A 12,236-nucleotide genomic window follows, 5' to 3' on the forward strand; every position below is an offset into this window, starting at 1 on the left:
TTTTCTTTTTTTGAAATATATATAGTAACTTTGAAGTGCAACACAGGTTACCTTCAATACTTAGGTACCGGGTTTTCCTTAATACAACCATACCTAATGTGTAGTACCTCAATGTAGTGTATTTATAGGCACATGTGCTGTTTCTTTGTTTAGTCATATGAACACCAGTTGACTCATTAAGGTAATACAAATATGTATCATTAGAGAAATTATGTTCAATGAATCTAATTAGATGTTTGTTTTCTGATAATGTTTTTTTTTTTTTTTTTTTTTTATTTCTCGATTCTTTCCCATATGTTTTCATTATGTCTTGTGGATTTTTGAATTGGTGTAATTCGGGATATTGTTTAGCCCTGAAGACGGATCTGTATCTGAAATGCCTTGGCTAAGAGACACTAGGCCTGTTTGTGTACTGCCTTTTAAGGAGTAATAAAAACACTGTCATATAATTATAATGACTATGGGAGATATCATTTAATGTACCAAAAACTCTTTTGAATCGTGTAACACAGTTGGATTTAAAACCTGCTGTCAGGTGATATGTAGAGAGCATTTTGGTAGGCTCAGAGGGAACTCTGAACCTATTTTTGTGCCCACATATTCTTTTTATTTTTTTTATTTGATTTAGCTGTAAAACAGCTTTTCAAATTTTAAAACATTAAAGTAATACAGTATAACGAATCCACTTCAATTCATTAATTTCAAGTCCTCTTTTCTATTTACAACAGGAATCATAATCTAGCAAAACAGCAACTTAATATTTTTCCTAAAACATATAAGCTGCAAACACCACAAATCACTACTAAATAGGACATATACATAAAAGTGCATCTTTCCTAATGCTCCAACAAATTAAGAGATTGCATAAAATGTATCATTGCTACATTCATTCTGCAGTTGGAACTATTGTAGAGCAATTCCCAGAGCGTGTCTGAATCCAAGATCCGATAATCGGGGAATAAGTGCTTAAAAACGTTCACTCTCGTTGATAATAATACTGGGCATTCTGCAATCAAGTGCCTTAAGGTTTCTATTTTAACCCACATACTATTTATGTCTTTCTCACTGTGGCCATTGGTTTCTGTCTGTAAATGTGTGGTGCTCTGAAGACACCTTGAGCTACACTACATTTTATCTTTTGTGCCCCCAATAATTCTGTTGTTTGGTCATGAAATGTGACCGTAGGCCTCATTCATAGTGTGGCAGTCTGGAAATAAGGGTGCTGGCTGCACCGTACAGGCACTCTTTTCAGACCGCCACACTCCTACTCTGCCTTCTGGGGCCGTTGCGCCTGGCTGGTCTGACCTGCCGTGTGCACCAGTCCTGGTAGGCGGAGTTGTCACGGAAGCACTGGCACTGTTAGCAACGGTGCAGGTACTTCTGTGTCCACATTCCCGTTGAGTCCTATGGGACTCCACAGGAATGGGGATTTACACTTTCTGCCGCCTGATATCCCGGGCCGCCGGGACTTGTAATGTCCCGGTGGCACCAGGATATCGGCCGATGGAATGGTGTTACAGGTTCGGCAGCAACCCGCTGGTGGCACTGGCAGGTTAATGCCAAGCTCATAATGCTGCCCCATGTCTCTTCTGGACAGTGATTTTGTAGTCCCTGTTAAGAGTGGTGAGATGATTTGTATCAATAACTTTCCCTGCATGACTCTTGATGGCAATAGGCCTTCAAAATAGCTGAATGATTTGTTGGCCTTCTTGCTGTTTAGTAATTCACTCCATATTGTGTCTTTGTAGGATCTGCCAGCTCCAGAAATGAAGAGACCCCGAACAGAAGCCAACTCCTCATGTTTTGCTTCAGTGGACATTAAGGCTGGAGGCAGTCTGCCCAAGAAGAAGGTGACTTTTGACCCAAACCTGTCCTCTGAAGATAAGGAAGGAACGACTAAAACCATTCAGCCTGTGGCCAAAGGAGTGACCCTGAAAGAGATAGCAGATATTGTGGTCAAATATCTGACCCCATTCTTCAAAAATGACAGATTTGCTTCCAAGGTATGTAAGCTAGTTCCATACCCATTCACCTGTAGCATCTCAGATTGATTCTGCCTTGAAGTGTGCACACTTACTGAACTTTGCCTGAAGAAGCCATGTAGAGTGCTGAAGGGGTTCGACTTTCGGTTGCAATGGCTAGAATGGACAGTTGCAAAGATAAAGCTCTCTTCAAACCTACGAGTAAGGTTATTGTTAAAAAAAAAAAAAAAACTTGCGCAAAAAGGGGACTAAGTATTTTTGGGTCAACCTTGGTAGTGAGGTCGTACATCAAGGCAAAGGTGCTGCAGGAGGTAGCGAGGAAAAGCAGTAAACAGAATACGATAATACAGCATAATATCAAATAATATAAGAACGCCCAGGTTATGGGAAACAGTAAGGCACAACCGTGACAGTGGGACCAATGGAGATCAATGCTATCCTTGACATTTTCTCAAAGCTGATTTAAAGTTTGTACTCCCATCACTTAAGCCTCCCATAGTTGAGCAGGTTGCTTATTCTTGTTTTTTCCAGAGGCTGTACATTAAAGTATCTATTCATTTCCACTCCCAAAGGAGAGGCAGAATTCATGGTGCACCCAAGAACGAACATCTGCTGACTTTCCAAGCATTTTCTTTAAGAACAATCGTTCTTGTTCTGTACATTGAGGTCCCATATCTTAAAGGGAACTGACCATGCATATAATGGCAACTCCATTCTCAGATGGTCTTTTTGGTGTTGTCTAGCAGCGGCTGGGTCTCCCTTTGGGCTCAAATGTACTACTTGCCCCAATCTTTAGAGAAGAGCGATATACTTGCTCTCCAGCTTATAGTGATTAAGATCTGTCACAGCTGAGGGATTAAAAGTATTAACCTTAAAAAAGCCATTGGTCCTCCTAGACTCTTCGATCAGGTACACCCACCTGAAACCCTTTGGTATTCCGACAAGGGTAAGGTATTGGCCACCGTTCTAGCAATTAGACCCACACGATTCAAGGGCATACCCTCCTGTTCAGGCTTTGACAGAATGCCTCAGATTGGGGTAATTGCAAGGTTTCAATTTCTCTTCCCTGGCCTAGCTTTGAAGCGGTTCTTCCCTCCTCCTCCATCCAATTTATCAGGCTTTTTTTAACCCAGGCTGCAAAGGAGTTCACACTCTGGCATTTCAACTGCACTTACTTATTTTCCCCCTTCTTCAGGACCATCTTGTCCCTCTTCCCGTCTTTGGTTTAGTTCTTTGTTTCCTCCTTTGCATAGTTTGTTCCTTGCCCTTTCCTTTCAAGTTTTGCTTCTCTGCCTTGAGCTCTTTGCCTCCTTGTTTCCCCTTCTCTTCATCTCCTCGTTCTCCTCTCCGCCGCCTTCCGTCTGCTTTGTGTTCTCTCCACCTCTAGCTCTCTGCTCACTCCTCTTCTACTCTACCACCTACACACACACTCTCTCAAATGTACCTCTTCCGCACTCTGCCATGCTCTACTCTGCATCTTTGCGTGCCATCTACCACATCCCACACCCCACCACCCCTTCTGTTCTTTCCTTTTATGCATTTGTTTGTTGAAAATCAGCACCAGCTGCATGAGTGTTGGGAGCGTGTGCAACGCTTGGGCAAACATCAGATTCCACCGGTGCTCCAGGTTTTTTCTCAGGCCACCCACAAAATAAGGTGATCGGCCCTAGGATCAGGAAGCTCTAGCATACTCCTGACTCTGTAAACCTTATCCATGATTTCATAAGGTGACTAGTCTGCTTGCGCACTCGTGCAGGATAGCAAGTCGCACATCTTTCATTCCTTTAGCCACTCGTTTTCCATATCTTGTATGCGAGTCATAGACCACAGTAGCGTTTTTGGGGCAGGAAGAGATTCCCTATTCACGAGGCTAGTGATAGGATGATTAACCTGACAAATCCTCTTGGGTTTGCATCACAGGGCGGACGGTTGTACCCACCCGTAAGGGTCATCCCACTCCCATCCCATAGCCTCACTGATGTGACGTTTGACACATAACATCTCCCTTTGGCGAGCTCCCTCTTGAACTGGGGCTCTAGAGGAAAACCTTGTGTTAGGATTTTGACTGTGAAGTTACTAAACCATACCCAGGCATCTTGCTCCCCCTCCTGACCAAATGTTGTGGACAGCCCTAGAATTTATATTGTCGGACTGATGCCAATGTTTGACCCCATTTGTCCATCCAATGTGAGAAGAAGGGTACATCAGTTCCAAAAATGGTTTCTCAGCAGGTGCAGGCATTGTGGTGGTTTCTGCAGCGACCCTCTTGCCCTCTACCTGTAGGTCAACTTTTTCTTTTGGATAGGTCTCTTGTCCCCCGTGGATGCTGGCTATGGGAACTGTCCAGTTGAGTAAGAGTTGTTCATGGGGTGATGGGGGGAGATCTGCTTGTATGGTTGTATGTTAGTTCAGAGTCCAGAAGGCCCTTATCACTTGGCCCACGAGGTCTACAAGGAATATTCTGTGACTCCTGCATGCTTGGCCAACATGTCTCTGTTCCATTGTTCCTCAGGTTCTTTCCACCAATCTTCATGTTCTTTTGGGAGATTCAGAGAGTAACAGTAGTTTGTGTCCTTAGGATCATATGGGATTCTTTCTGGGCAAGACAGGGCTATGTGACCCATCTTGCCATAGCACTTCATCACCAGTTCTTTCCATTCCATGAGAAGGTTGCCAACACCACGCTCTGCAAGACTCCTGCTAGGTTGTGGGGAGTTGGGGTTCCTGGGCTCTATGTGTTTATGGCCTGCCTTCCCCCAGACCTCACCCCTCTGTCGGGAGAGACTTGTGACATGTATCTGGATTGCGCACTTTCCATCAGAGTTTCAACACTCTTTCCTTTCTCAGGTGAGGTTTTGGGTTGGGTAGGGCGGGTCTGGTATGCCTGCAGGTGTGCAGTGGCGCTTTGAACAGCTTGTTCCAGTTGCTGTGGTGTTCTCCATAGGCAGACATAGATCCCAACGATTTTGGTAGTGGTTTCCTGGATTATCGCGTAGCCCCGCACAGATTCTGTATTTGAGATAACCATACGTGCTTTCATAATCCTGGTATAGTGTCCAAAAGGCAGCATGCTGCACGCTGGTCAACAAAGACACAATAAAACAAACACAACATTTTTTCCCCATTTTGCTACTTGGCCAAAGCTGTCAAAAAAAGCACCCTGGTCGTCTTCCTCTCAGTACATCTACTGGACCACAATGGGAGGGTGTGGTGCATGGCGGAGTTGGAATGTTATCATCTTTAGCTCCACAGTCACTTTTAAAAGGCCCTCTACCTATTCATTCAAAAGCCCCTTCAAAGACATCTTGGTACCAGTGTTGGCCTGGGTTTCACCTCCACCTGTTCTAAAGTAGCATGGTTGTGTTAGAGCGGAGCCATGGGAATTGCCAGTATCCTTAAGTACTGTCTACGCTACAGGGGGAGGATATTGCCTGGGGGAGGACATTGAGGGCGTGTTGCACCGGTAGTGAGGGCTTGATCCATATGAGGTATCTGGCCTTCCAATGAGAGCTGGTTCCACAACCAGCAAAGGTTCCTCTTCGACCTCTCAGAGATCACCTCCTTGTCCTCCAGTCCCTCATCGATGGCTGGCTGGGCAAAATCTTCTTCCTCTTCTGAGGAGATGGTGGGCAATTTGATGATAGGTTGAGGTAGAAACAGGGACTCTAGTCTGGCACAATTGGCTTCTGGGATGAACCCATGAGGGGGTTTTCATCTAGTGTGCCAGCATCGTAGTGCTGGGATGTACGATCTGCAATTCCACTTCTGACACTGTCACAGCTGAGGGTTCTACAGGCAGTTTGAAACGTAATAAAGAATCCACATTTAGCTTTGTTTTGGTTACACAAACGAGGGATTAGTTTTGACTGAGCCTGCTGAATGGCGTTAGTAGTGGCCCAAATAGTGCAAGTTGTCTTCCCCCAAATCCTTTCCTTTTCTCAGATCTTTGATCCTCAGTCTTTCTTCCTCTCCCTTAGGTTAGTACTGCCTCCCTGGCCGATGAAACTGTCACTCACAGTTTCTGGAATTCATAGTGAGATGCACTTTTTTCTTGATTCTGTATCTTTCTTGATTTTTGCTGGTGTGATCAAGGTTACATATTAATTTTCCCGGACTCTTACCAGTTACATCCACTTAGTACCCTTGGGTCTCGCGATTGCAGTACGGCTTCAGGACATGCTTCCAGCAGTTAAACGCCAGGGTTCATTGGCTTCCTGTCCTGTTTGGATTTTGACAAACTACCCATTGTTTCTTTAAGGGAAAAATGTCTATTTCATTTTTCTCGCCTAGCTTTGCCTCTTAGAATGTCTCTTTGTAACACAAGTGGCAAAGAACTTCACTCTGTGGGGCTTTCGGGCTAGACTTACTTTTCTTTTCCCTTCTGCAGGAACGTCTGTCTTTAGTTTGTGTCTGTCGCGCTGCTCATGACTTTCCTTTCAATTCTCTCTTTTCTGCCTTCCTTTTAACCTTGGTCCTTCTCCTCTGTCTTGTCTCCTTCTCTGCACCCTCTCGTCATTTCTCCTTTCTGCCACAATTTCTCCTTTTAACCCCCACGTCTCCACTTCCCCCCAATCTGATCTGCTCTGTCCCCTTCTCTCCGCCATCACCTCTCTGCTCCTCTCTTCCCCCACCTCCTAACTGCTCCACCTTACTCTAGGCACCTGCTCCTTTGTACCCTGACTCCTAACAACCACTGTCTTACTGTTGTGGTCTCCTAACCTTTGCTCTTTCAGCCTGGTGTGTGCATGGTGGCAATGTGCGTTTATGGGGCAGAACTTTAGCGAACTACAGATTTCAAAGGTGCCCTATACTGTTGCGAGCCAAAGTTAAAAAACAAGTGTCTGCCATTTTGGAAGTAGTTCTACTACAGTTTCTGGTAGGCAGTGTCTCCATAAGGGCCACAAGACCCTTAACTTTTCATTCCTGAACGTAACCTCTGACTGTTTCTTAATGGTCACAGATGCACAAGAGCTTAGGTGAACAGGCCCCAGTCCAGAAAGTGTGAGCACTGTTTTCGGGCTTCTGACTCTACCAGCAATGATGCCATGAAATGACTACTCCCATCTCCTGCAGATGTTGGTTCTCAAGTAGTACATCTTTCAGACCACAATAGCATTATTTGGACTGAAACTGTACTTCCTGTTCACACTGCCAGGGTGTAGGGATGGGGGAGCTTGGGGATCTTCTGTATACTACCTCAGGCACTTAGCTTCACAGAATACCATTGTTTCTTTTAGTGCTTACCACAAAAGAAAAAAGCTTTTCAGAGAGCAGGACTTTCGTAAGTCAAGATCCATAAACCGGTGGACATTCGCTAGGGCCTCATGGGTAGACAGTTATACCTGGATACGAATGTCCTTCATTATAGCAGACTAATTCTTCTGCCGAATTAGGAAGCTGGGACAAGAACTTTATGAAATATATATCCCTATGAGGCTGTCTGTCTTAAATGGTATCCTTGCGTATTCATGGTACTCGCCCTGAACGGTATAGGAGGGTCAACATCCTACTTTTACATGCACCACCCAGAACGAGGGTCCTTCCTGCATCCAAACGTCAACCTTTGATAGCTGGCAGTACCTGATGAGAGGTGGTAGGGCTCTTTTTACTGACATGCCATATAGTTAGCATGTCTGGAGGACAATGGTCTGTGACTGATGTCATAGATTTTGAAACAGATTAAACCTCTGGAGTAGGTTTCATACACTCTAAATGTTTATAGAGTGATCTTTGCATGATTAAGGGCTATTGTGGGCCACGATCGGGAAGACCATTTTAAGGGTCCCATTCAGCCTATGACGACGTTTTCAGGTGTTTCATGTTACCGGAGTTTGGACAGCAAATGCCCATTCTTTCTGTGCAAAACCGAGCCAGTTTTCACAATTTTCATTTTCAATTGAAGAGGCTCAATAATATAAACGCTTCTTCCTTAGTATTCTTCAGAAGTTGTTTCAAGATATTCTTCATATTCTAATGGTTACAAGTAGCCAGGAAGGCCAGGTGAAACTCATGCCTCAAAGCGCACAGATGTGAAAACTGTGACTGCTGGTCATGTACACAATGGAATATATTGGCACAGTAATATAGAATACACATTTAGTCCATCCCTGTGGTATGATACCCATTAAAGCAGAAACAATTAAAGGGGATGCTCCTGTTCCAGAGTGCATAGATGCTACCTCCGCTCCAAGCCGTCCTGTATAGTCTCATGTCCTTTCACATTATCTACTGCGGCTGTAGGAGGATGCACCATTTTTGACAAAGAACAGTCAGTGAGTTGGACCCTTCTGGCATTTTGCAGTCTACAGAAACAGACTGGTTGCAGGTATATGGGATGCTGAGCAGGGAAATGTAGTCCTGAAATTGTAGGTGCTTGGGTAAATGTGAGGCAGAATTGGGGGCATACTGGGGATTGTGTTATTGTCTGAGGGTGTGGTGCTGGCCAGGGGGAATTTGTGGTGGCTGCGCGATGGTATGGGATGTGGCTCTGGGCAAAGCTTTGCTCCTAAATCTTGCTAACAGGTAAAAAAAAAAACATGATGGAGGGGCAGGCATCCAATACGGGACCTCTTTTTCCAGCTTCCCAACTTGTTAAATTAAGCTTTCCAATCACTTATTCCTGTACAGTGCAGAGGACTCGTCCCTCCTACTGTTCGGAACATGGCACTTCCTCACCTCCCAGTCACTAGAAACTGAACCTGACGTTAGTCTTTTGTTATCAATATTCAAGAACACCACTCCATCCAGTGTAATGGAAACGCCCACTCATCTATTAATACCAGCATATGCAAACAACCTCCCACTGACCCACCCCTCCCTGATATCCATCTCTACTTTAGTAAAATTAAGAATTCTACAGTCCTATTCAGCTTTCAGGATTTCTTGATGCCGCAAGTCCAGTACAGTGGCATCTTCCATTCACTTTCTGTTCTTAACATATGGGAAAACATCCCTTTCCTGTGTAATAATTCCATTCTAATTCCATTCTGTTTTAAACATGTGTAAACCCTTTCTGTTCAATGTAGTCCACCCCTTGGTGTGATTTAGATTTGTTAACAATTCCCATGAATTGCAATGGAACCATATGATCCCCTCAATGTAAGGATATATAATACCACCTACCCATAAAATATGAGGAACATGCTTCTAACTGTTATGCTATTGTCAGGTGAATGTTATTTAATTTCCTTTTTTCCTTCCTTTTACCATGTATAGGAACTGTTCAAAGGCTTTGCTCGGCAGCTCACACACTTCCTGTCAAGTGAGAAGAAACCTCTCCGGAAGAATGGTGAGAGACTCTCTGCAACTGCTCAACGTTAGTATAGTGGGACTATGAACTCTTGCCATCTTGTATCTTTGATAAGAGCCTCTGCAGCCGTTCTCCAAGAGTGGGCCAACCTAATAGGTCAACAATGGGTTGAACTATTTATCACTGGGGTGGTTGGGAAAAGGTTACATGAGTTTACTTGATACTTGCACTGTATGTATTAGTCCATTGATAATGAATATAGGTTGGCTGACCCATGGTGAAATCTGGAAATTTCCCAGTATGAGATTTCCCCAGAAAGGCTGATGCCAGATCAGTCACATGTCAAGAAAGCACTGCCAACCTTTCAGCCAAACTTGGAGGAAAATCTGGTGGTTCTTTAATCTCGTTTCTCCTTTCTTTTGCATATGACCTTGTATTGCTCTCCCCTGAAAAGTGCACGGAACAACCATAAATCACCAATGCAATTATAGAGCAAATACTTCAACCCATAAACAGACGGACACAATAACTCACAGCCACGCACTCTTTAGAAGATAATCAGCTCTTTACGGCTATTTATTCAAAGATTACAAGTACATATAAATAACTTATAAAACTAACATGGACATAGATCACAGAAGAAGTAAAGAAGTCAAAATAAATACATCACCGTGAGCGTAATTCTTGTCCTCATCTCGTCCAGAAGCGGCTGGAAGACTCCGGGGGTAGCCAGGCCGAGAGTGCCACAGCTCACAGGAAGGCCAGACGGAGCGTGCTTCTCTGGCTGAAGTCTCACCTGACCCCTCCGGGTTTCCGCATATATAGGAACTCCACAAAAGGGGAGTTCATTCTCGAACCTTCTGGAATTGCACCTGCGCAGTTGAGGAACAGCCGTTGGTTGCCAGCTGGGTCAATCGAGAGCTCCCCCCAAGGAACGCAGGGCCTCCCTGCTCTAAAAGCATGTTCCACGGAGAACAGTAGCAAGTCATAACAATATGAGCTTTTCCCAGCAGAAATGGCCTTGACTGCATACCAAGTTTGAAAAAGCATGTTTATCTCAGCACTGTGAATCTAACACTTCAGCAAAATGTGTGCAGCCTTTCACTGCGGAGTGAAGTAAATATCCAACATGGCTCCAAGCGCTCCCAGAATGCATTGCGCGCCTGCGCCATTTTGAACAAAGCATAAATCAAGCAGAACAATTCCACCCTTTGGATATTTATCTTCCGTAGCCAGGTGGCACTGGAACTGGTCTCTGAAACGTACGAAATGTTAAAGCTAAATTGGGAACACATTGAAGGCAACAACAACAAGCAATAATAATAGACAGAATAATAGAAATGCAAGCAAAAATATAAAGTAGAGTACCCCCAATATCGGGTATCCATGAAAATAACCCATCCCACCAGTTTTTGTTCTGATCTTGAGACACTTGAGAAATGAGATCCCTCAAACCTCAAATATGACTTTCAATGGATCGTGAGTGGTCACTCAAATTGAAGCAACACATACCTTCAAAGGCATTACACCCTACATTTTGTTTCAGCAATAGATAATCAACAGCAGCTCTGTTCTGCAAAGTAGCTTTTCTAGTAACTTGACTATCAAGGAGTAATTCTTCTAAAGCTTGCAAAGTATGATTAAGACTTTTAACTACTAAACACGCTAATTTCATTAAAGATTTGTAACCTCCAACAGCTAAACCCCAAACACCTACTAATGAAAGGGTTAATGCTAAAACCTCAGCTTCTGATAGCAAATGTACATGTGAATCACAGTCAGGAGATAGCCCTACAGATTCAAAGGTTGACTTTTACCTCGAGTTATCGCTGAGTGTAAAGGAAACATCATTAGTCCTAATCGAGTCAAAGCACATGGACCTCCAGAAATGTTAGCTGGAATATAAGTATATGTAATGTTACCACATGAAAAGAGCCATCCTGTTGGAAGTTTCACATGATTCAAATGACTAGCAATATTATGTATGATTGCAAGACATAGTGTTATTTACACTGGTGCATTTGCGTGACATTCGTGAACACAGTCTCCTCTCGAATGTAGTATGATTGTATTGATCGGTCAACTCTATTTGTCTGCATTTACCAATTTCTTGTGCTTTGCACGTCATAATATAACACATATCACCTTGGGTTACGTTGTACGTGATCACACGTGTCAAATTTCTCCACTTCTTGTCGGTTTCTTGGCAGAACCTGCAGTACTCATAGACTGAAAAAGATTGTCTAATGTCTGAGTCTTGAACTAAACAATCATTATGTGTGACGCCGAAAATATGCTTTAAAACCGGTACAGGCGTCGGCACCGCTACTAAACATGTAGTCAATAAAGCTTCAGCATTGGGCACATCAGTTAAACAAAAGTGTGATATATTCAGTACTTGCGGTGCTAAATAGATCCACATATTTTCTTATTGAGTTATCATAGGAGAGTGTTTCCTCCGTCCTACAAAGGGCTCCTGCACAATGGCATCAAGGTTGTTTTCACTTGCTCCTGATGTGTTTGTCGCAATTCACGGATCCATGTCTTCGGTCTGGCGGGCTTGTCGGCACTGGCATAGGGTTGTTTGCGGACAACATTATTCATCATTATCAGTATCCCCTTGATCACCGGCACAGATGTGACATTTTTTGCTGGTGACAGAAGACCGTCTAACCCTTCCAAATGGAGTCCATTTAGTGCCACAGTCACACCAACCAGACCCAGGATCTACAAAGCAAACCCAGAAAAGAGATATCAGTGTTCTACATCACTCTCTTAGGTAACAATTGTCTGCGGGTACATATTGCCATTTCCTTCTACCAGGCTCCATTACTAAAACCACTTGATCTTTGCCTGATGCAATGACATCTGCTGGCACTGGTGGACCACTCGGCTGTTCCACCCACACCTTTGCACCCGGTACCATGCTGTCTGAAGAGCTGAAACCGCGATCCCCACGGGTAGTTAACACTGTAGGAGGCTCCCCTTTCTTAATCAGGGACAAT

At 43.9% G+C, this 12,236-nt stretch overlaps 1 protein-coding gene across 3 annotated transcripts in view; it reads left to right on the plus strand.

Moving 5' to 3' along the window:
- Positions 1-12,236, plus strand: part of RECQL5 (RecQ like helicase 5) — a 1,190,108-nt gene that overhangs the window by 1,137,700 nt on the left and 40,172 nt on the right. For all 3 annotated transcript variants that reach the window (XM_069654764.1, XM_069654765.1, XM_069654766.1), the window contains 2 exons: positions 1,749-2,003; positions 9,198-9,270. In XM_069654764.1, the coding sequence (XP_069510865.1) occupies positions 1,749-2,003; positions 9,198-9,270 (328 nt within the window). The remainder of the gene's footprint in view (positions 1-1,748; positions 2,004-9,197; positions 9,271-12,236) is intronic.

This window comes from Ambystoma mexicanum, chromosome 3q (assembly GCF_040938575.1).
Source record: "Ambystoma mexicanum isolate Mex_15411 chromosome 3q, UKY_AmexF1_1, whole genome shotgun sequence".
NCBI lineage: Eukaryota > Metazoa > Chordata > Amphibia > Caudata > Ambystomatidae > Ambystoma > Ambystoma mexicanum.